This window comes from Erinaceus europaeus, chromosome 3, assembly GCF_950295315.1.
Source record: "Erinaceus europaeus chromosome 3, mEriEur2.1, whole genome shotgun sequence".
In the NCBI taxonomy this organism is placed as follows: Eukaryota; Metazoa; Chordata; class Mammalia; order Eulipotyphla; family Erinaceidae; genus Erinaceus; species Erinaceus europaeus.
The window spans coordinates 63,271,976-63,294,829 of NC_080164.1; the positions used below are offsets into that span (position 1 = coordinate 63,271,976).

Sequence of the window (22,854 nt, forward strand, 5' to 3'; positions counted from 1 at the left end):
GTTGTAGTTGTTATTATTGTTGTTATTGATGTCATTGTTGTTAGATAGGACAGAGAGAAATGGAGAGAGGAGGGGAAGACAGTGACGGGGAGAGAAAGATAGACACCTGCAGACCTGCTTCACTGCTTGTGAAGCGACTCCCCTGCAGGTGGGGAGCCGGGTGGCTCCAACCGGTATCCTTATGCCGGTCCTTGCGCTTAGCGCCATGTGCGCTTAACCCGCTGCACTACGGCAGGACTCCCTGATGAATCACTTCTTAATTAATCATTCTGTGGGGCTGGGTGGTGGTTCATCAGGTAAAGCACACCCTCTGCCACGACCTGCAGGTGGTGAGCTTCATGAGAGGTGGAGTAGTGCTGTAGGTGGCTTCCCTTCCTTGGTCTTTCTCTCTAGCAAAGAAAAAGGAAAAGAAAGAGAGAAAGACTGTAACAATAAAACAACAAGGGCAACAAAAGGGAATAAATAAAATATTTAAAAAAATAAAGGAAGAAAGGAAGAAAGAAAGAGAAAGAAAGAAAGAAAGAAAGAAAGAAAGAAAGAAAGAAAGAAAGAAAGAAAGAAAGAAAGGAAGAACTGTAAGATGAGGTGGAGTCATGCTGGCTCTGAGCCCCAGTGATAAACCTGGTGGGAAAAAAAAAAGTTTTAGGAAGCCGGGCAGTGGTGCACCACGTTAAACGCACATAGTACGAAGCACAAGGATCCTGGTTCAAGCCCCTGTTCCCCACCTGCAAGGGGGTTGCTTCACAAGCAGTGAAGTAGATCTACAGATCTCTCTCCTCTCTCAATTTCTCTCTGTTCTATCCAATAAAATGGAATAGCCTCTAGGAGCAGTGGATTCATATTACAAGCACCAAGCCCCAGTAATAATCCTGGAGGCAAAAATAAACATAAAATGATAAAAAAAGAAGAAAAGTTTTTTTTTTCCTCCCAAAGCACAAACAAGAAAGATGTGCCTTCTCTCTTTGCAACTATTCACGTGGAATATCAAAGGACTTAGGAGAGCATGAAGGAGAGGGAGGTTCTGGTCTTCTCAGTGAACTTGGTTTGCTATGTAAGGTTTGATTCCTGTGGTGAGAATTCAAAGCCAGCCACTCACCAGCTACTTCACAAGTGGAAAGTATGGTCAGAGGAATTGTATGTTTCACTATAGACCCCTTCAGGTGCTGCCCTCAAAAGAGCCCAGGTCTGTACCCAACTGACAAATGCTTTTCTGCTTTCTCTGCTAGGCACCGCCTAGACTCCTTCGATCTCGCTTCAGGAAGAAAAGTACCTCATCCTCGGCCACTGAAACCACGTGAGTGAGACGAGCCAACAGCACTGGATCCACAGGATGTTTCTTCTCTGCCTTAAAGAGCTAGTCACTAATAACATAGAAACCTGCAAGCTGACGTGCTATGTGTGCAGACTCACAGACACAGCCTTTTCTCTTTCCCCCTACCACTTTTCAGATTCCCCCCCCCCTTTGTTTTACTGGGGAGAGGATAAAGGGAAAGGTAGCATATATGTGGGGTGCGATCTTTCAGTCTTCTGAAAAGAGGTTGGTGATTTTCCACAATTGGATTGTGACAGACAGCAAATAGTGTGCTTTTAGAAGTAGGAGAGTCAACCCCCACATGCTGAGATGTACATTTTAATTTATTTGTTGCATACTTTTAGTTCTGTAAATGCAAACAATTTTGAAACAAACTTTTGTTTTTAGTACTAATAATTTGGACTATGGTGTATATATTCGTGGCTTCTGGCTTAATAAACTTGCAAGGGCTGCCAGAGATTCTGATATGTAAGAAAACTTCAAAAAATATATGCAAAAATTAGGTTCTTGAGAATGTCTCAGATACGCTTGTAAAGTTTCCAAATACAACTCCAGTAAAATATACCTTTTCCTACAGGATGGTGGTCCATATTTTTCAGACAGTTCAGCCAGTCCATCAGAGAAGTTTAGAATGAAGAGAGACAATATCTTAGTGGCAGAGATCAGTGTAATGAGGCCGGGGAAACAGTGTAGGGCACGAGGAGATTCAGGGTTAAGGGCTACTGAATTCTTGGGGGGTGGGTCCTTGGACTGTTGTTCGCCCTTGGTTAAACTTCTTGGGGTTATAGACGAACAAGCTGTTGTGAGGAATCATTCTGAGTGTTTCAAAAGTGCGTGACAAATGACTGTTTCACCTTCCTAGTCATCAGTGCCATGACTAATTTCCCCAGGTAAGGGAACCTGTCATTGGGTATCTTGTTTGAGAGGACACTACACAAATCCCAACCAACCAAACAGTAACAAAAACGACTAGGCTTTGTTTCAGATCTTCTATAAAACACATCTGAGATAGGTATATGTAGTAGTCTAAATACTGAGTTCTAGAAAGGTTTCAGAGATTGAGGTCATTATAGATCTGACCCACTACTCTGTTCCAGGAGCAACTATGCCTCACATCCTTCTGTCCCCTTTCTGGCTTGTGCAGAATGTGATCGAGATAAATCGTGGGCACTTTGGACCTTAATAATGCACATTTTATACAAGCTGGGATTACTTAATAGGAGAAGAGTGTATTCTCTGAGGGAACTCTCTATTTAGCTTGAGAAGTTTATCTGAAAAAAGAATTTGGTTTAAACAGCATTTTAGTGCAAGGTAGCTGCTCTTCCCTTTGAGAGCTGAGCCTACATGTAGATCACTTATGTTTGTGCTTAGAGTCGGTGTTTTCTTTCAGTGTAATGCATGCAGTGGTTATAACCCAGTTGCTTATAATAATACTTGGATTGTGTTTGTTCATAGAGATGCTCAGAAGAGTAGAGAATTAGTGTTATGTACTACACAGAACCTACTGTCAACCTGCTACAAGCAGGCCTGGCTACAGACTTCCATTATGGTGTTAGGAACGTATACACCTGTGGTCTCTGCTGATGACACATAAACTGGCTCTGTGTCACCCCTGAGGGTTTTACTTGAATTTGATTGTTGCCAGATATGCATATTCAAACCATCTCTTCCCCCTAATTTCTCGACTCTGTAATCTACAAAAGGATTTGAGGAAGTAAGCCTAAGAGCAAATTTGTGGCTTGGAGGGCAAATAGAGTGTATTCATAGTCTGGGTAGGGATAGATATCATAATAGTTATGCAGAGAGACTCTCATGCCTGAGGCCCCAAAGTTCCAGGTTCAATCCCCCGCACCACTACCATCACCACCACCACCATGACTGTGAACCAGAGCTGAGCAGTGCTCTGGTAAAAAAGAGAGAGAGAGAAAGACTCCACTGTCTGCACCCCTCAGTCTCCCAGTACCTGTTAGGGAAGAGAAAACATGCTTTCTTCAAGCTCTCTGAATAGTTTCTTTAAAATGTATTTACCTGTTAGTTGGGAGTAGTCAGAGTTATCAGAAACAAATTTAAGCAGCTGTTTAGCATTTTTTTGCCAAAATAATTAATGTCTTTAGCTGTAGAGATTAAAATCCTATTGTGACCGAGAGATTTTCATCATTTTACAATGCAAAGTTTTAACAAGTATAGGCTGTCAAGTTTGCACTCAACTATGCCAAAAACCAATTTGAAGCACTCTACTCTCAGACATGCTGTATTACTACTACTCATTTGAAAATTAAATATATATATATATGTATATATATATGTATCCAAACTGCTGTCTTAATGTAAATGTAACTATTTTTCCTTCAAGTGTTGATTAGGGAGTTGGTTTCTCTCTTAAGAACACTCACTGTGGGGGTTAGGCAGTAGTGCAGCGGGTTAAGCGCAAATGGCGCCAAGCGCAAGGACCCGTGTGAAGATCCCGGTTCGAGCCCCCGGCTCCCCACCTGCAGGGGAGTCGCTTCACAGGCGGTGAAGCAGGTCTGCAGGTATCTATCTTTGTCTCCCCCTCTCTGTCTTCCCTCCTCTCTCCATTTCTCTCTGTCCTGTCCAACAACGAACAACATCAACAACGATAATAACCACAACAAGGGCAATAAAAAGGGGAAAAGTGGCCTCCAGGACCAGTGGATTCATGGTGCAGGCACTGAGCCCCAGCAGTAACCCTGGAGGCAAAAAAAGAAAAGAACATTCACTGTACAGCTAGCTGAGAGCAACTGTCCTATTTCTGGCAAAATGTGTTTACTTATCGAACAAGCTATATATATTTGCATATAGACTGACATAAAATGTGAATGCCTCAAAGAGTACATGTAGTGGTGTGGCGTTCTAGAGGATATAACTGAATGTTTTTCATTTGCTGATTTACAGACACAGCTGTTTACAAAATGCTAGCTCAAAAGTCTGTAATTTTCATATAACAGCTCTTTTAAGTTATTTGCTGTTGAGCACCTGTTCATTTTCTGAGGAGGTGTGAGATGTGGTGGTATACTTACAAACAAGAGAGTTTACTAATAATCCCTCCTGGCTTTGTGCGAATAGCTTGCTCATTTTGCTAGCCTTTGAAATGTGTGTTATCTGCAGTGAACTGTCCCATGTGTTTGTGCTAACAGTGCTTGTCGGCTATGACCATCATCAAGCACCTTCCTAGTCCTTCACCTTGCACAGTATTTGAAACAGCAAAGAATGTGATTTTCAGTACACACACAAAAAGCTGACTGACTGGACTGTGGCTGTGCACACTCCCCTGGTTTACTTCTGTAGTTCCTATAGAGCGCTCTGTAATAAAGTAGGATACTGGACTATACTTCAATGGGATGTGAAATGACAGTATTCCAAAGGTTGACGTTCTGCTGTTTTGTTATAATGCCTGTATACATCTTGAATAAAGTCTTAAATGGTTTTCTTTTAAAAAAAAAAGTTTGTAATGTTGGGCTTACAAAGAAAGAGAAAACTTTGTAAGAATGGAACATAGCAAAGTTTAGAAGTTCAGCTACTAACTGGGCATATAGCCTGGTGTCTAAGCACAATGACTACTACAAAAAATTATTGCCAGGCAGAAAGTTAAATGTTATAAATCCTAAAAGACAAACAAAAACAGTTGAGAGGGCCAGCAGATGGCCCACCAGAATAGACTCCTTGCTGTGTGTGAAGCCTTGATTTTGCACCATATGGAAACACCATGGTTGATACAACAGGGGAATCTCTATGGATGATGAAACCGTGTTGTGCCGTATCTCCTTTCTTTTTTTTTAGGCAAGATTCTTGCCCTTTAAAAAAATTTTTTTTATTATTTTATTATTGGATAGAGACAGACAGAAATTGAGAGAGGAAGGGGAGACAGAGAGACAGAGAGACACCTGAAACCCCACTTCATCACTCATGAAGCTTTCCCCCTGCAGATGGGGACCAGGGGCTTGAACCTGGATCCTTGTGCACTGTAGTGTGTGCGCTTAACCAGGTGCGTCACCCCCTAGCCCCACTGTCTCTCCTTTCTATCTCCTTCATAAAAAGATTAATAAAAGTAAAGTCATGGACCCCTAGGAAAATACCTAAAATAGACTGCCTAGCTTCTTTTCACCGTGAGGTCCCTATTCTCATCTGCTCCATTTTGACTTTTTTTTTTTTTTTTTTTTTTAACCAGAGCACTGCTCAGCTCTGGTTTATGGATTGAACCTAGGACTTTGGAGCCTCAGGCATGAGAGTCTGTTTGCATAACCATTATGCTATCTACCCTCTGCCCCATTTCAACTTTTTGGTTCCTGTTGATTAAACACTTTTGTCCTGCCTTATATCTTACTGCATTTCAGCCACCAAGTTGTAGATGATTCCATCCTGACTTCTCTGGACAGACAACATCACCATTGTGTCCAAGAACCTCACCTCTCCAGAGCCCCATCCCACTAGGGAAATATATAAACAAGCCAGGGGTTTGAACTGACCTGCCTAAATCCATGTCCAGAGAAGCAATTACAGAAGCCGGAGCTTCTAACTTCTGCACCCCAAAAAGAATTTTGGTCCATACTCCCAGAGTGGTAGGGGGAATGTTAGGGGAAGATGGCCAGAGGGCTCTGAATTCCAATTCCATCAAGACACAGAGAGATAAGAGGAAAAAAGGAAGGTCATTCAGAAGTAGTCACAGGTGTTGGTGTGATTTAGAAAGGAAGAGAAGGCAGGACCATAGAAAATGGGCAAATATATAGTCATAAAATATAGTTATAGAAATCATAGTCAACCCATATTGTGACCTTGGGAGAACTACTGCAGTTTCCAATAGAAGGAATGGGAAACTGGGTGGTGGCACACCTGGTTGAGCACACTTTACAGTGCACAAGGACCCAGGTTGGAGCCCCTGGTCCTCACCTGCAGGGAGAAAGCTTTGCAAGTGGTGAAGCAGGGGTGCAGGTGTCTCTTTTTTTAAAAAATTATTTATTTATTTGTTTTCCATTTGTTGCCCATGTCTTTTTATTGTTGTTGTAGTTATTATTGTTGTTGTTAATGTCGTCGTTGTTAGATAGGACAGAGAGAAATGGAGAGAGGAGGGGAAGACAGAGTGGGAGAGAAAGATAGACACCTGCAGACCTTCACCGCCTGTGAAGTGACTCCCCTGCAGGTGGGGAGCCTGGGGCTTGAACTGGGATCCTTATGCCAGTCCTTGCGCTTTACGCCACATGCACTTAACCTGCTGCGCTACTGCCCGACTCCAGCAGGTGTCTATCTCTATCCCTCTGTATCAATCCTTCCCTCTTGATTTCTGACTGTCTCTAATAAATAAAGATAAAAATATAAGGAATGGGGACACAGAACTCTGGTGGTTATAGTGTTATAGGAATAGTGTGGAATTATACCTCTTAACTCATAATCTTGTAAATCAATATAAATAAAGGGCTGGGCAATGGTGCTGTTATGCTCAGAGGTTTGTTCCCGATCACACACAAGGAAGTCCAGAGTCGCATGCAAGTACAAGAGCCTTTATTAGCAAGCTTAAGCTTGGGTCCCAAGAGCCTCCACGCAGGGGGAGTCTTGTGACCCCGAACATTTTTCATCTCAGCTTTTTATAGTTAGCACAGGGTGGGTACAGGTGGGGATGTTTACGCGGAACAAGGAACAATTGGTTTCGGGTCAACAGCTGTTCTCCTTTCTCAATATTCGGGGACTTTCCTGATCGTCTCTGGTTGGGTTCAGGGTGGAACTTTTTGTGGTTTTTCCAGTAACTCAAGGTGGGGCTGAGGTCATACCTAACATGGCGGAGGGTGTCCAAAATGGAGTCACTATTGATGCCCTAGATCTTGTCTCTGACCTCCTCAGTGCATCCAGTTGAGCACACGTGTTACAACAGATCTGTGTTTAAGCCCTGACCTCCACCTACAGGATGGAAGCTTCACAAGCAGTGAAGCAGTGCTACAGGTATCTCTCTCTTCTTCTTTCTCTTCTAAAATCTTTTATTATCTTTACTTATTGGATAGAGACAGCCAGAAATTGAGAGGGAAGAGAGACCCCTAGGTCTCTAGGGAGAGAGACAGAGAGACCCCTGCGATATGATTTCACCATTTGCAAAGCTTTCCCCTGCCAGTGGAGACGGGGGGGCTCAAACCCGGGTCCTTGCACATTGGAACATGTGCACTCAACAAGGTGTGCCACCTCCCAGTCCTCTTTCACTCCTTCTCCTCCTTCTCTATCTATCCCTTTTCCCTCTTTTCTTTTTTTATATATTTATTTTCTCTTTTTTGTTGCCCTTGTTGTTTATCCCTCTGCTTTTCTATACCCAATCAATATAAAGAAAATATTAAAAAATAAAATCAATAAAAATTGGGTACGGGAGGCTGCTCAGCAACATAGCATATGTGTGAGAACCTGGACTCAGCAAAAGATTAACCAGGTTAAGTGCTGGCAAATAATGGGAAAGTATAGTCGTAAGAAAAGCTGGCATAGGAGTGTTTATCGTGCTAGATTATAGACACTTGATTCAGACATGACTTATGTTATCAGAAAACTAAGGGATTCTAAGAAGTTTACCTTGGGTTCTGTGATCTGTCAGCTGAATTATACACAACTTGTTCAGTTCTTGTGAACTTTTACTTCCTAAATCTAGAATGAATTGTATCTATATTGCAAGCTCGGTATGCAGTTAGCAATTTTGCAGATAAATGCCCAACCTCTGTTAGGACACAGTAGACAATAAAATTTTTTTCCCAGTGGTTTTTTTTTTCTTTTTATTTAAAAGGACAGAGGTATATTGAGAGGCGCAGGGGGGGAGATAGGAAGAGGGAGGAGGGGAGAGAGAGAGATGCAAACCTCCTTCACTACTTGTGAAGCTTTTTCCCTATGGGGATGGGGGTTTGAAGACAGGCCTTTGCATATGGTAATGTGTTCACTCAACTGGGTGTACTACCACCTGGCCCTGATATTCAATATAGAGGTACTTTAATGTTATTTAGGTAACCCTTTAACAAAAGGTTTTGTTGTCAAACCATAAAATCAGTGTTGAGGAGATGGCACAGTAGATAAAATTGGACTCTCAAGCATGAGGTCCCGAGTTCAATTCCCAGTAGCACATGTACCAGACAGAGTAGATGTCTGGTTCTCTCTCCTCCTTTCTCATAAGTAAAATCTTTTAAGAAAAGTGAAGTCCCAAGTTTGATCCCTGCCATTCTATGTGCCACAGTGATGCTAAACTTTGCTACCCAGAGTTAAAATTATGTTTGAAAACCCCCTCCCCCCGAAATTATATGCCTTTCAGCTCTCCTAGTTCAGATTTCTTAGATATGGTTAGAAGCCCATCTCTAGGGGAGATGGGCTGTAGCGCAGCGGGTTAAGCGTAGGTGGCGCAAAGTGCAAGGACCGGCATAAGGATCCCAGTTCAAGCCCTGGCTCTCTACCTGCAGGGGAGTCGCTTCACAAGCAGTGACGCAGGTCTGCAGGTGTCTATCTTTCTCTCCCACTCTTCGTCTTCCCCTCTTCTCTCCATTATTCTCTGTCCTATCCAACAACGATGACAACAATAACTACAATAATAAAACAACAAAGGCAACAAAAGGGAATAAATAAATAAAATAAATTTTAAAAAGAAGCCCATCTCTACCACTCTTTGTATCTCTCTCTCTCTTTTAACCAGAGCACTGCTCAGCTCTGGCTTATGGTGGTTGCAGGGGATTGAGTTTGGGACCTTGGAGTCTCAGGCATGAGTTCGTTTGCATAACCATTAGGCTATCTACCCTCACCCCTCTGTATCTATCTCTCATTTAAATAAAAAATTTAAATACTTAAAAAAAACTTTCAATATATTGGCAAAGTTCTTGTCATTAGTTGTATATTTTTTTTTATCACCAGCTCTGGCTTTTGGTGGTACTGGGGACTGAATCAGGGACCTCCTTGTCTCAGACATGAAAGTCTTTATGCGTAATCATCACGCTATTTCCCCAGTTATTGTATAATCTCTTTTTTCATGAATAACATACTGAAAGGCTATTTCACTTGCTCTTCAGGTGGAAAACAACAAAAACAACAACAAAAAAAACCTGTTCCAATAAGTGAAGTGAGAACACAGTGAATCAATTGTTATGCCCAGAGTCCTGATCTCACGCAAAGACGACCAGAATCACATGCAATAGCAAGAGCCTTTATTAGCAAGCTTAAGTTTGGGCCGCCGACACCCTTCCACGCAAGGGGAGAGTGTCTGTGATCCCGATTATTTTTCATCCCACCTTTTTATAGTTATCACAGGGTGGGTACAGGTGGAAATATTTACGCAGAACAAGGAACAGTTGGTTTTGGGTTAACGGCTGTTCTCAATATTCAGGGCTTTTCTTTAACCTCTACACCAATATATTAGATGTGCATTGCAAAGCCATACTCACCTCTGAGTGAAACTGCTCACAGGACCATACAAACCTGCCATGGTAAGATCCTGACTTAAGAAGTCAACCCCGTGGTCCAGTAGGTGGCACAATGGATAAAGCATTGAACTCACAAGCATGAGGTCCTGAGTTAAATCCCTGGCAGGACATGTACCAGAGTGATGTCTGGTTCTTTATCGCTCTCCTTTCTCATTAATAACATATTTAAAAAGAAAGAAAAGTCAACCCCTAAACTCGCTGGTGACCTGTAATGAGACCTGGTTTAAAAAATTAAGTTGGGGGTGGGGGTAGATAGCATAATGGTTATGCAAAGAGACTGTCATGCCTGAGGCTCCAAAGTCCCAGGTTTAATCCCCCACACCACCATAAACCAGAGCTGAGCAGTGCTCTGGTAAAAAAAAAATAAATAGGGAGTCGGGCTGTAGCGCAGCGGGTTAAGCGCAGGTGGAGCAAAGCACAAGGACCGGCATAAGGATCCCGGTTCGAAGCCCGGCTCCCCACCTGCAGGGGAGTCGCTTCACAGGCGGTGAAGCAGGTCTGCAGGTGTCTATCTTTCTCTCCTCCTCTCTGTCTTCCCCTCCTCTCTCCATTTCTCTCTGTCCTATCCAACAACGACAACAACAATAAAACAACAAGGGCAACAAAAGGGAATAAATAAATAAAAATAAATATTAAGAAAAATAAATAAATAAATAAGTTGGTTTAGTTAAGAATAAGGAAGAAGAAACTGTAGCTCTATATGAGTAAGCAAAAGCTGTGAACTGGCAAGATTGTTGGACAGAGAAAGAATGGAGTTAACAATATAAAAAGAACTGAACCACAAGAGGTAGGTGGTGGTGTTCATGGATCTGAGTTCAAGCCCCTGGTTCCCACCTGCAGGGGGATGCTTCATGAGCAGGGCTGCAGAATTCTCTCCCTCTTTCCCCCTTCATTTCTCCTCCTCTATCATAAATATTAAAAAGGGGGGGGGAGGAGGCCACTGGGGGCAATGGAATCATATGCAGGCACCAAATCCCAGTGATAATCCTGGTGGCATTAAAAAACAAAACAAAACCCAAGAACTGAGCTATATGATGATAGACACCAAGGCTCCTGGAGGTGACCTGGATCCAGGACAACCTTCCAATTTTTGCTTTTTATGGCCTGTGGTTAGATCTATGTAGTAGGAGATGTGGTGGTAAGCTATCTCAAAAATTCCCAGGCACATATCCTTAAAATACTGTTACACTGGGGGTGGAGGGTCGATAGCATAATGGTAATGCAAACAGACTCTCATGCCTGAGGCTCCAAAGTCCCAGGATCAATCCCCTGCACCACCATAAGCCAGAGCTGACCAGTGCTCTGGTTAAAAATAAATAATTAATAAATAAAATACTGTCACACTGGTGGCCATATAGGTATTACAGTGGAAAAAATGTTGGACTCTCAAGCATAAGTTTGATCCCTGGTATTAACATGCCAGACTGATACTTTGGTTCTCCTCTCTCCCTCGATTTAATAAAAGTTAATAAATGAATATATTTTCTTTTTTCTATATTTATTTATTTTCCCTTTTGTTGCTCTTATTTTTTTCATTGTTGTTATACATGTCGTCGTTGTTAGTTAGGACAGAGAGAAATGGAGAGAGGAAAACAGAGAGGGAGAGAGAAAGAGACACCTGCAGACCTGTTTCACTGGCTGTGAAGTGATTCCCCTGCAGGTGGGGAGCCAGGGGCTTGAACCAGGATCCTTGCGCTTTGTGCCACGTGCACTTAACCTGCTGTGCTACCGCACGACTCCCAATAAATATATTTTCTAATGTCACACTGCATAAGTGAACTTATTAGCATTACAGTCTTTTTACATCTGTCCTAATTTGAGATTCCTTGCAACTGAGTAAGACTAATTAGACAACCAGTTAAGTCAATACTGTCTGCTAAAAATAGTCATGAGGTAGAGAGCAGAAAGCTGCCCTTTGGTGGAGGAAGATGTCAAATTTGGAGGTGGGTCAGGTTTGCTGACTCCTATGTTTGGGAGATGTGGAACTACACCTGTGACAATAGTTTAATAAATCAACATTTCCTCAATGAAGTGATTTGGAAAAGAAAAAAAAAATCAACTTGAAGCTTTCATTTTCCTTACCAAAATCTGGGAATGTTTAACCCATTAAGTCTTAAAACTTTAACAAGGTACTACATGTTTTCATATAAGCTGATATAATTTACATCATCTTATATTTATTCATTTTTGCAAAAACATTATAGGACACATATTCAGTTACTGGGAAATCATAAAGCTAATCTATACTTTGAGGTTTGTTCGATCGTGATACTTCTGATAAGGATCATCGGCATACCAGTTTCGTCTCTTCCAGAAAGATGTTGTCATTTTATCTAAGAGTTTACTTTGGGTTTTACTGCAGAACACAATTTCCCTTAAGCGTTTCTTTCTTGCAGCTGTCTTTTTCCACAATTTCTTCTTGTAACCGGCCTGTCAGATATTACAATGACACTTAGAACATTATATAGCAGACAACAGATATATCTTTAATTCATGGTAAATAGGCCCAGTGGTAACAAAGATCAGACTTATAGACTGTTTTCCAGAAATAAGTGATTGTCAATGGGGGTCAGAGGTGCAAGGAGAAAGTACATGCAGTTTGAGAAAGAAAGCTTAATAAATTTTTGTGGCTAGTAAAGTGCAGAGTAATGGCATATAATTATAAAAGTCTCTCTTCAATAATATACTGTCATTCTCAACATACAGACTAAATAAGAGAAACAACCAGGTCAGAAGGATAGCTCACTGAAGAGTGTACCTCTTTTGACATGAGTATGACCCAAGCTGGAGTCCAGTTCCCATTGTACCAGGGGAACCTTCTGTGTTGTTGGGTTCTTTTGTCTTTTTCTATCTAAAAAAGTGAGTCCAGGGGAGTTGGACGGTAGCACAGTCGGCTAAGTGCAGGTGGTGCAAAGCACAATGACCGGCATAAGGATCCCGGTTCGAGCCCCTGGCTCCCCACCTGCAGGGAAGTCGCTTCATAAGCAGTGAAGCAGGTCTACAGGTGTCTGTCTTTCTCTTCCCCCGTCTTCCCCTCCTCTCTCCATTTCTCTCTGTCTTATCCAACAATGACAACATCAACAACAACAATAAAACAACAAGGGCAACAAAAGGGAATAAATATTTTTTTTAAAAAGTGAGCCCAGAATGGTGAAACCCCAGTGACAAAAATAAGAGAGAGAAACTACTGTTAAGTAGCAGACTGAAGTAAAAGAACACATTTGACAGCACCAGAAATATATGTATGTGTTATTTTCCATTCTAGGCCCCCTTTTCATTCAGATAGAAACACAGAGCAATAGCTCATCTGGTAGAGCACACTTAAGAAAAAAAAGAGCACACATTTTATCATGCTTGAGAACCTGGGTTTGAGATTCCAGCATTACATGAAAACATCATACAACAGCTACAAAGGGAAGCTTCAGAAGCAATGGAGTGGTGCTATAGAGTCTCTCTGTCTCTATTTGAAATTAAAAGGAAAAAAATGAAAGCCTGCCCAGAGTGGTGGAATTGTGTAGGTATCAAGTGCCAGAACCCAAGTCATGTGCCGCCTCCCTTTCTCAATCATGTAACAGAGTGAAGACTCACCTTTCTCCTGAGCCAAAGGCCAGAATGGAGTCGAAGAAACCTATAGACAACAGCTTTCACAGTCTTTCTCTTGCCTTTTTGTGAACTGCAATATGTTACAGGTCTGACAGGTTGCCTCAGGACATTTGCAAGCAAGGGGGCCAATCTAAAATATATTAAAAACTTTTAAGTCAGCAATAAGAGTAAAGGATAAAGACCACTGGTTTTGGGGCAGGGGTAGACAACATAATGGTTATGCAAACACTCTCATGTCTCATGCCTGAGGCTACAAAGTACCAGGTTCAATCCCCTGCAAAACCATAAGCCAGAGCTGAGCAGTGCTCTGGTACTAAATGTGCGTGTGCACACACACACTGGTTTATTATTATTATTATTTTAACACTTATTAGTAAGAGAGACAGAACATCATTCTGACATATATAATACCAGAGATTGAACTCAGGACTTCATGCTCAAGAATCCAATGCCTTATCATCCACTGTGCCATTTCCTGGCAGCAAAACCTCTTAAACCAGAGGGGTTGGGCGGTAGGGAAGTGGGTTAAGCGCACATGGTAGTAAGCGCAAGGACCCGTGTAAGGATTCGGGTTCGATTCCCCAGCTCCCTACCTGTAGGAGTGTTGCCTCACAAGTGATGAAGCAGGTCTGCAGGTGTCTACCTTTCTCTGCCCCTTCCTTTCTCTCTCGAGTTCTCTCTGTCTTATCCAACAATATCAACAACAAGGGCAACAAAAAAGGGAAAAATGGCCTCCAGGAGCAGTGGATTAATAGTGCAGGCACCGAGCCCCAGCATAAATAATAACAACCAGTGAGGAGACAGCACAGTGGCTATGCAAAACACTTTTGTGATTGGGGCTCTAAGAGCTCAGGTTCCACCCAGCAGCACCATCAAACAGAGCTGAGGAGTGCTCTGGTACAAACAACAAAAATGGCTCAAACCCTAACAGCAACCCATTACTAACTTGCATGCTCCCCATACTCTACTCCTTCAAGTCTTATGAAATAATGTACCCATTTATATTTCAATCTTGATTCTTTTTAAAAATATTATTTATTTTATTTATTAATTAGAGCCCCCGGCTCCCCACTTGCAGGGGAGTCGCTTCACAAGCGGTGAAGCAGGTCTACAGGTGTCTGTCTTTCTCTCCTCCTCTCTGTCTTCCCCTCCTTTCTTCATTTCTCTCTCTCCCATCCAACAACAACATCAATAACCCCAACAATGTTAACAACAAAAGGGAATATATATATATATATATATATATATATATATATATATATATATATATTAATAAGAGAATCAAAGCATCAACCCTGTACGTGTGAATCTGGGCATCAAATTCTAGACATCATGGTTGATAGTCCAATGTTCTACCCACTGAGCTACGTAAGGGCTGCAACCTTCTGATTTCTTATCCATCTGCCCACTAGATTACTAACTCTTTGAGGACTTCAACTTGTTTACTGTTTGCCTCCTTTTGTAAAGTGCAGTGCTGAGTACACAGAGCAATAAACTGTTTGTTAACTGAATGCATTGCCATGTGCAGCCCAGTCATATATACTGAATTTCTTGTTCATCCTCCACTTGGGCTCACTCCTTCCTTCTAAGAAAACCCATCTAGAATATCAGGAGTATGCTCTGTTTGCATGTCAATCATATACTGTGCAGGTGAAGATAGCATAATGGTTATGCAAACGGACTGTCTGAGGCTCCAAAGTCCCAGGTTCAATCCCCTCACCACCATAAGCCAGAGCTGAGCAGTGTTCTGCTAGGAAAAAGTAAATAAAACATATGAAGCAAATCAACCAATCATTTTCTCTTACCACATTAGGCAAAATCATATATGTAATAAACCTACAGGTAGGCAAAGAGTATCAGATACTTCTAAGATGTCTTTGTAGGCATGAATATTTTTACTAGGCATCATGTTTACTGAAATATATTCTTACCTACTAAGGACTGAAGTATGCCCACAGGTCAAGTTTCTGGTAGATGTAATAAGCCTGGGAGCAACAGAAACAGCTGGCATCTGAACATGACTAAATTGTCGAGTGGACAGTACAGAACTAAGATAGACACTCTTAGCACAGTTTTGATAGACTGAAAATCCCAAAGTATTCAAGGGTCGTAAGATTCCTGTAAAGAGAGAGAAGCATATATACTTAGAATTGTTAAAAGATAAATCCACGGGAGTCGAGTGGTAGCGCAAGGGGTTAAGCGCACATGGTGCAAAGTGCAAGGACCGGTAAGGATCCCGGTTCAAGCCCCTGGCTCCCCACCTGCAGGGGAGTCACTTCACAGGCGGTGAAGCAAGTCTACAGGTGTCTATCTTTCTCTCCCCCTCTCTCTTCCCCTTCTCTCTCCATTTCTCTCTGGCCTATCTAACAATGACTATATCAACAACAATAACAACTACACCAACAATGAAAAAACAAGGGCAACAAAAAGGGAAAATAAAAAAATAAAACATAAAAGATAAGCCCACGTCTAAAAAGTATGGGCTAGAAGGCCTGAAGAAAGGGAAGGCCAAGTGCTAACTCATCCTGGCAGTCAGGAAAGGCACACATGAACTTGAAATCACAGCATTTATGCCCTAATAGAAAATTCTTCACCCAGTTCCTATTAGCTGGCTAATTGTGCAGTTGACAACCTTGTTCTAGTTGTGCCTAGCAACAAGGAGAAAACTCTTTCCAAGGTAGGAACCTATGTTCTGCAGCATGTAGTCTCATGTGGATGTGACCCCCTCACATATATATCTGAGGGTCCTTAACAGGCTTTGTGGTCTTCTGAGATTAAGTAGCAGGGGGGTGGAGGGGGGTAGCAGAGGAGGGGGTGTTTATCATTGAAAGGCATTTTGAACCTGTAGCTGCAGTTCTGAGTAGTTAGTGCAAGTTTGCTGAGCTCACATTCTAGCTGAGGAACCTGAGCAAAGGAGGATGAAACACTAAAATAACACGTCTTTCTCTTTCTCTAACCTTTCATACCTTGAAAATGAACCATTTTGGGGCCAGGCACACCTGGTAAAGTACACACATTACCACAGCAAAGACCTGGGTTCAACTTTCCAGTTCCCACCTGCAGGGGGAAAGCTTCATGAACAGTGAAGTAGTGCTGCAGGTGTCACTATCTCTCTGTCTCCCCCCTACTTTCTCAACCTCTTTCTATCTAGTAACTAAATAAAAAATTAACTAAAAAAACGATTTCACTTCATACAATATGATGCCCCCAAGTATGCACCTAGATATTTAAAACTTAGTAAGGTACTAAAATAAACAAGTGGGGGGCTAGGCAGTAGTATACATGGTTGAGTGCACGTGTTACCATGCACAAGGATCCAGGTTCAAGCCCCCACTCCCCACCTGCAAGGGGAAAGCTTCATGAGTGATGAAACAGGTCTGCAGGTGCCTCTATCTTCCCCTCTCAATTTCTCTGTCTTATCAAATAAAAGAAAAACAAAGGGGGGGAGGGAGGGAGAAAAGGCCACCAGGAGTGATAGATCTTCCTGCAGGCACTGAGCTCCAGCAATAACCCTAAAATAAAATAAACCAACCATAAAATAAACAAGTGTTTTACTTTTTATTTTTTAGTTTTTAGTATTTATTTTCCCTTTTTGTTGCCCTTGTTTTTTTATTGTTGTTGTAGTTATTATTGTTGTTATTGATGTCATCATTTGTTAGATGGGACAGAGAGAAGTCGAGAGAGGAGGGGAAGACAGAGAGGGGAGAGAAAGAGACACCTGAGACCTGCTTCACCGTCTGTAAAGTGACTCCCCTGCAAGTGGGGAGCTGGGGGCTCCAACTGGGATCTTTATGCCGGTCCTTGCACTTCCCGCTATGCTACCGCCCAACTCCCTTTTTGTTTTTTTAACCAGAGCACTGAGCAGCTCTGGCTTATGGTGGTGCAGGGGATTGAACCTGGGGCTTTGGAGCCTCAGGTGCGAGAGTCTCTTTGCATAACTGCAGGTGTCTTTCTCTCCTCTTCTCTGTCTTCCCCTCCTCTCTCCATTTCTCTCTGTTCTATCCAACAACCACAATATCAGTAACAACAACAATAAAATTACAACAATAAAACAACTAGGGCAACAAAAGGCAAAATACCCCCCCCCCCAAAAAAAAGAAAAGTTCCCGCTTCCCTACACCTTAGAGTCTTTGTTAAAAGATAAGTTCTTTTTCCCCATGAATCACCCAGGACCTTCCAGATAACAGCTGACTACCATGACAAATAATATAAAACATAATAATAAATGAATAGGAAAGATACATCCCCCAATACTCAGTTGGCTAAGGCACCAAACCTCTTTTTCTATAAAGCATTCAAATCAGATGCCCTGCTAACCACGAGAAGCAGATTGTTTGTGTTTCTTCCACAGGAATCCCGGAAAAAACCATCTGGACCCCTGCACACCCTGACATCACCCACTAGATGGCACGACTACCGTGGCACACCCCCCCCCCCCCGAAACCCTAGATGTCACCTCACGTGATCTGAAGAACCTGATTCACAGACTCCAAGGACAGAACTTTTTTACTGCCTGTCTGCCTTTCCTGCTTCTGCTTTGACCTGTCACGTTTTGGCAGTTCCAGCTCACTATCTACAGAAAAGCAGAATTCCAGAGGCTGACCTTCCTCATGCAGCATTTCATCCCCTGCCATTTCTCCCCCTAGTCGCCTACGTTGGACTGAGACTTCTATAGGACTTGCTGGTATACCCTTTGGACACTTTAGACAATTTTACAGCAGCTTCCTTCCCTTCACATTGCTGGTTTTTCATAGACTGACCCTGAGTAGTTTATAGACTTTACACACTGTTGCCCTGGGCATTAGATAAAAGGAAAGGGGGAGATGCTGGGAAATTGTGCAGATGCAGTCACATCTGCCATGTTGTCCCCTCAGGCTACTGCTAGTTCCCGCACAAGAGTTGGGACATTCTCGGAGTGCCTGTTCAGCCATGCTGTGCCCTCAGGGCATTGTCTATATCCCCGCGAAATTTGGAGTGCTTTGGTTACTCCTCCCCCCTCCCATTCTCGCGAAAGCTGCTCCTATAAAAGCCCTTCTTCGTCCGCACCTCGCTCTTGCCAGCGCTCCACTTCGGTGTTCAGATGCAGGAAAGGTTACTGCGTGAGGCGGCCATTTTTGCTACCTCCACGTGGCCCAAACTGCTTCTCTAGCACCCAACTCTGAGGTGCCAGCGCAAATAAAGATTTGTGTTTCCTCTTCGCTCTGGACCTCCTCTCTCTCTTCTCTGTGGCCCACACAACAACACATAACCATTATGCTATCTACCCCTGCCCTTACTTTACATTTTATTTATTTATTAATTATTATTATTATTTTGCCTCCAGGGTTACTGCTGGGGCTCAGAGCCTGCACTACGAATCCACTGCTCCTGGAGGCTATATTTTCCCTTTTGTTATTATTATTGTTGTAGTTGTTGTTGGATAGGACAGAGAAATCAAGAGAGGAGGCGAAGAGAAAGACACCTGCAGACCTGCTTCACTGCTTGTGAAACGACCCCCTGCAGGTGGAGAGCCAGGGCTCGAACCAGGATCGTTACACCAGCCCTTGTGCTTTGCGCCACCTGCACTTACCTGACTGGGCTACCGCCCAACTCCCTAAATAGTTAATTTTTAAAAAACTTTTTAAAATATTTATTTATTTTCTCTTTTGTTACCCTTGTTTTTTATTGTTGTAGTTATTGATGTCGTCATTGTTGGATAGGACAGAGAGAAATGGAGAGAGGAGGGGAAGACAGGTGGGGAGCCAGGGGCTCAAACTGGGATCCTCACACCACTAAATAGTTAGTTCTGTCCACAGAATATTTTCAAGAATAGGAGCTAACTCTCTGCCCAATCACCTTCCTAGCCCTGTTCTCCACTCTTGACACCACCATCAATGTTTTTATCCAACTTCATGCTAGCTATCTAATTTAAGCAAAAAATACCATAGTCATGGTCCCCTAGAAACATGCCTAAAATGAACTTCCTAGCTTTCTTCCACCCCAAGATCCCTAATCTCATCTGCTCTGTTCCTAATGTTTGGCTCCTGTTCATTAACCATTTTGTCTCACTTTATGTTGTTGTACCACTTTCTAGACAGCAAGTTGAAGTTCCAGACACTACTATGATTTCATTGTGACTTCTCTGGGCAGAAGATCTCACCAATGTGTCCTGTAACCACACCTCTCCAGAGCTCTGGCCCACTAGATAAAGTTAGAGACAGGCTGGGAGTATGGATCAACCTGCCAATGCCCAATTCCAGCAGAGAAGCAATTACAGAGCTCCTACCTTCTGCACCCCCAAAATAACTTTGATCCACACTCCCAGTGGGGGCAAAGTGATAGGAGGAAGAGGATAAGAGGGCTCTGAACTCCAGCTCCATCAGGACCCAGAGAGAGGGGATGGAAGGGGGAGAAATATTTGGATGTAGTAATAGAGTTGTGTGAGGCTTGGAGGGGCAGAGAGGATTGGACCTGGAAGAAAAAAGGAGGCAATTATGCACAAATGTAGACAGATGTAGAGATGACAGTTAGCCGATGTCTGCAACTTTGGGAGAACCATGGTGGTTTGCAATGATGGGATTTAGGATTCAGAACTCTGGTGGTGGGAACGGTGTGAAATTATACACTTACTGACATATAATTTTGTAAATTAATACTGAATCACTAATAAAAAATTTTTTTAAAAAATCCTGAGTTCAAACCATGGCATTACATATGCCAGAGTAATGCCTCCTGGTGTATGGTCTCATTAATAAAAAATAATTTGGGGGAGTTGGGGGGTAGCACAGTGGGTTAAGCACATACAGCACAAAGTGCAAGGACCAGTGTAAGGATCCCGGTTTGGGGCCCTGCTCCCCACCTGCAGGGGAGTCACTTCACAGGCGGTGAAGCAGATCTGTAGGTGTCTCTCTCCCCTCTCTGTCATCCCCTCCTCTATTTCTCTCTGTCCTATCTAACAACGATGACATCAATAACAATAATAACTACAACAATAAAAAACAAGGGCAACAAAAGGGAAAATAAATATAAAAAATTTTTTTAAAATAATTACTTATTATTGGATAGAGACAAAGAGAGATTGAGAGGGAAGGAGAGATATAGAAGAGACAGAGAGATACCTGCAGACCTACTTCATGACTCATGAAGCTTTCCTCTTGCAGGTGTAGACCAGAGGCTTGGACTCAGGTCCTTGAGCACTGTAACATGTGTGCTTAACCACTGCCCTGGCCCCAAATTAAAAAAGATAATAAATGCAAAAAAGTGACCCATTTGTCTGCAATTCAATCAGTGCTTTTTTTTTTTTTTTTTTTGGTAGTAGCAGTAGTGGTAGTAAATTTAGAGTCAAGGAGCCATTACTATAATCCAAATCCAATCTGTTGTATCCTAGTTCTATGTTCAAAAGTAGGAAACTCTGAAGTTCTAGGTTTAATTCTCCACACCACTATTAGCCAGAATTGGAGCTCGGTGCCTGCACTACTAATTCACTACTCCTTTTTTTTATCTCCTTTGTTGCCCTTGTTATTGCTGTTGTTGGACAGGACAGAGAGAAATGGAGAGAGGAGGGAAGACAGAGAGGAGGAGAGAAAGATAGACACCTGCAGGCCTGCTTCACCACCCATGAAACGAACTCCCCTGCAGGTGGGGAGCCGGGGGTTCCAATCGGGATTCTGGAACCAGTTCTTGTGTTTCCTGCCATATGCACTTAACCTGCTGTGCTGCCATCCGGCCCCTATAAAACACGTTTTTTGGCGTAAGGATCCCGGTTCGAGCCCCCGGCTCTCCACCTGCAGGGGAGCCTCTACCCCTCTCTGTCTTCCCCTCCTCTCTCCATTCTCTCCTATCCAACAACGACGACATCAACAACAACAATAATTACAACAGTAAAACAAGGGCAACAAAAGGGAATAAATAAATAAATAAACATGCTTTAAAAAAATTTATTTCTTTATTGGGGAATTAATGTTTTACATTCAACAGTAAATACAATAGTTTGTACATGCATAACATTCCCCAGTTTCCCATTTAACAATACAACCCCCACTATGTCATTTATCATCCTTCATGGACCTGTATTCTCCCCACCCACCCACCCCAGAGTCTTTTACTTTGGTGCGATATGCCAATTCCATTTCAGGTTCTACTTCTGTTTTCGTTTCTGATCTTGTTTTTCAGCAATAAATAAACATTCTTAAAGACGAATAAAAAAGAAGAAAGCTGGGGCTGGAGGGTGGCACACCTAGTTAAGCGCACATGTTACAATGCGCAAGAACCCGGGCTCAAGCCCCCAGTTCCTACCTACAAGGGGCCAGCTTCACAAGCGGTGAAGCAGAACTGCAGGGTCCTCGCTGCCTCTCCCTTCCTCTCGATTTCTGTCGCTCTCTCTCCATCTCTATCTTCCCCTTCCTCACAATTTCTGGCTATCTCTACGCAATAAATAAAGATAATTAAAATATTTTTAAAAAGAAAGAAAAAAAAAAAAAGCTCCACAAATGAATCTGATGATTACACAGGTCACTGCTGGTGAAGCTTCCCCCTTTAATGGTGCTCCGCAGTGGAGACGGGGTCTGAACCTGAGTGGTAAAGTGAGCACTGACCCCCCCTAGAGAAAACGTATGACATCTGGCGACCTCAGAGGTGGGGCACTGGACTCTCAGGTATTGCAGCCCTGATGAAGCTCAATCCCTGGCACCGCAAGTGTCAAAATGGTACTCCGTTTCTTTCTCTTGTTCTCTCAAATAAATAAGCCAGCGGAGCTGAAATTTCAGGAATTAACTTTTCCAAGGTCAAAGGCCATGAGTGGCCGGTCTCAATCAGCCCCGAAATCAAAGTTTGGTGGGAAATTTCTGTCTCCCGTCCACCCCAGTCTAGGTTTGTTTTCTAGTGAAGGAGGAATGGCTAGGAGTCGGTGAAGAAGCAGAAACTGTGGGTCGCCCAGAGCCGCAGGGATCCAAGGCTCTCAAGTGAATGAGGGAAGCCGAACCGGGCCACCAGAGAAAATTGACAGCAGCTCTCTGGCCTCCAATAGTGAGTTCAGAAATTATATACAGACCTTGTTAACCTCCACGCTGCACGACGCTCTATCCCACGCCAGCACCCCGTGTAAAGACATAAGTCGAGCGCATCACTGACCTGATAATGTTCTCACCGCACCGGCCAAAATGGAAGCAGCCATCTTGCCACTCCGTGCTACGGCAGCTGCGTTGGGTCAAAAAGCACCAGGGCCAATCAGGATCGAGGAAAAGTAATTTGCGCAGTAAAGGAAAAGGGAAAGAGAAGAAAGTAGTCTGGTGGGTGTATTCCTCCAAAGTAAAAGACTCTGGGGCAGCGGGAAGGTTCAGGTCCTGGGTCATGATGGCAGAGGTGGACTTAGTGGGGGTTGAATTGTTATGTGGAAAATTGAGAACTATTATGCATGTACAAACTATAGTATTTTACTGTCGACTGTAAACCATTAATCCCCCAATAAAGAAACTAAAAAAGAAAAAAGTAGTCGAGTTAGTCTTCACTGAATTTCTTCTATAT

General features: G+C 42.8%; 2 protein-coding genes across 9 annotated transcripts in view; one reads left to right on the forward strand and one right to left on the reverse strand.

Moving 5' to 3' along the window:
- Window positions 1–5,752, forward strand: part of REEP1 (receptor accessory protein 1) — a 121,689-nt gene extending 115,937 nt beyond the window's left edge. For 5 of the 7 annotated variants that reach the window (XM_060187309.1, XM_060187306.1, XM_060187310.1 and 2 more), the window contains one exon: window positions 1,227–1,888. In XM_060187309.1, the coding sequence (XP_060043292.1) occupies window positions 1,227–1,298 (72 nt within the window). In that variant the 3' untranslated portion in view covers window positions 1,299–1,888. Of the gene's footprint in view, window positions 1–1,226; window positions 1,889–5,664 lie in introns of those variants that run through there. The other 2 variants (XM_060187308.1, XM_060187305.1) reach the window with 1 other exon arrangement.
- Window positions 5,753–11,805: 6,053 nt separating this feature from the next.
- Window positions 11,806–22,580, reverse strand: MRPL35 (mitochondrial ribosomal protein L35). Of its 2 annotated transcripts, none has more exons than XM_007529872.3 (4): window positions 22,462–22,580; window positions 15,285–15,471; window positions 13,339–13,483; window positions 11,806–12,180 (listed from the first exon to the last, which is right to left on the reverse strand). In XM_007529872.3, exons 1-4 carry the CDS (start codon window positions 22,502–22,504, stop codon window positions 11,992–11,994), a joined length of 564 nt encoding a protein of 187 aa, XP_007529934.1. In that variant the 5' UTR covers window positions 22,505–22,580; the 3' UTR covers window positions 11,806–11,991. The 2 variants fall into 2 exon arrangements, with proteins under 2 accessions (XP_007529934.1, XP_060043283.1); XM_060187300.1 differs by lacking the exon at window positions 22,462–22,580 and adding an exon at window positions 19,619–19,729.
- Between the last annotated feature and the right edge of the window lie 274 nt (window positions 22,581–22,854).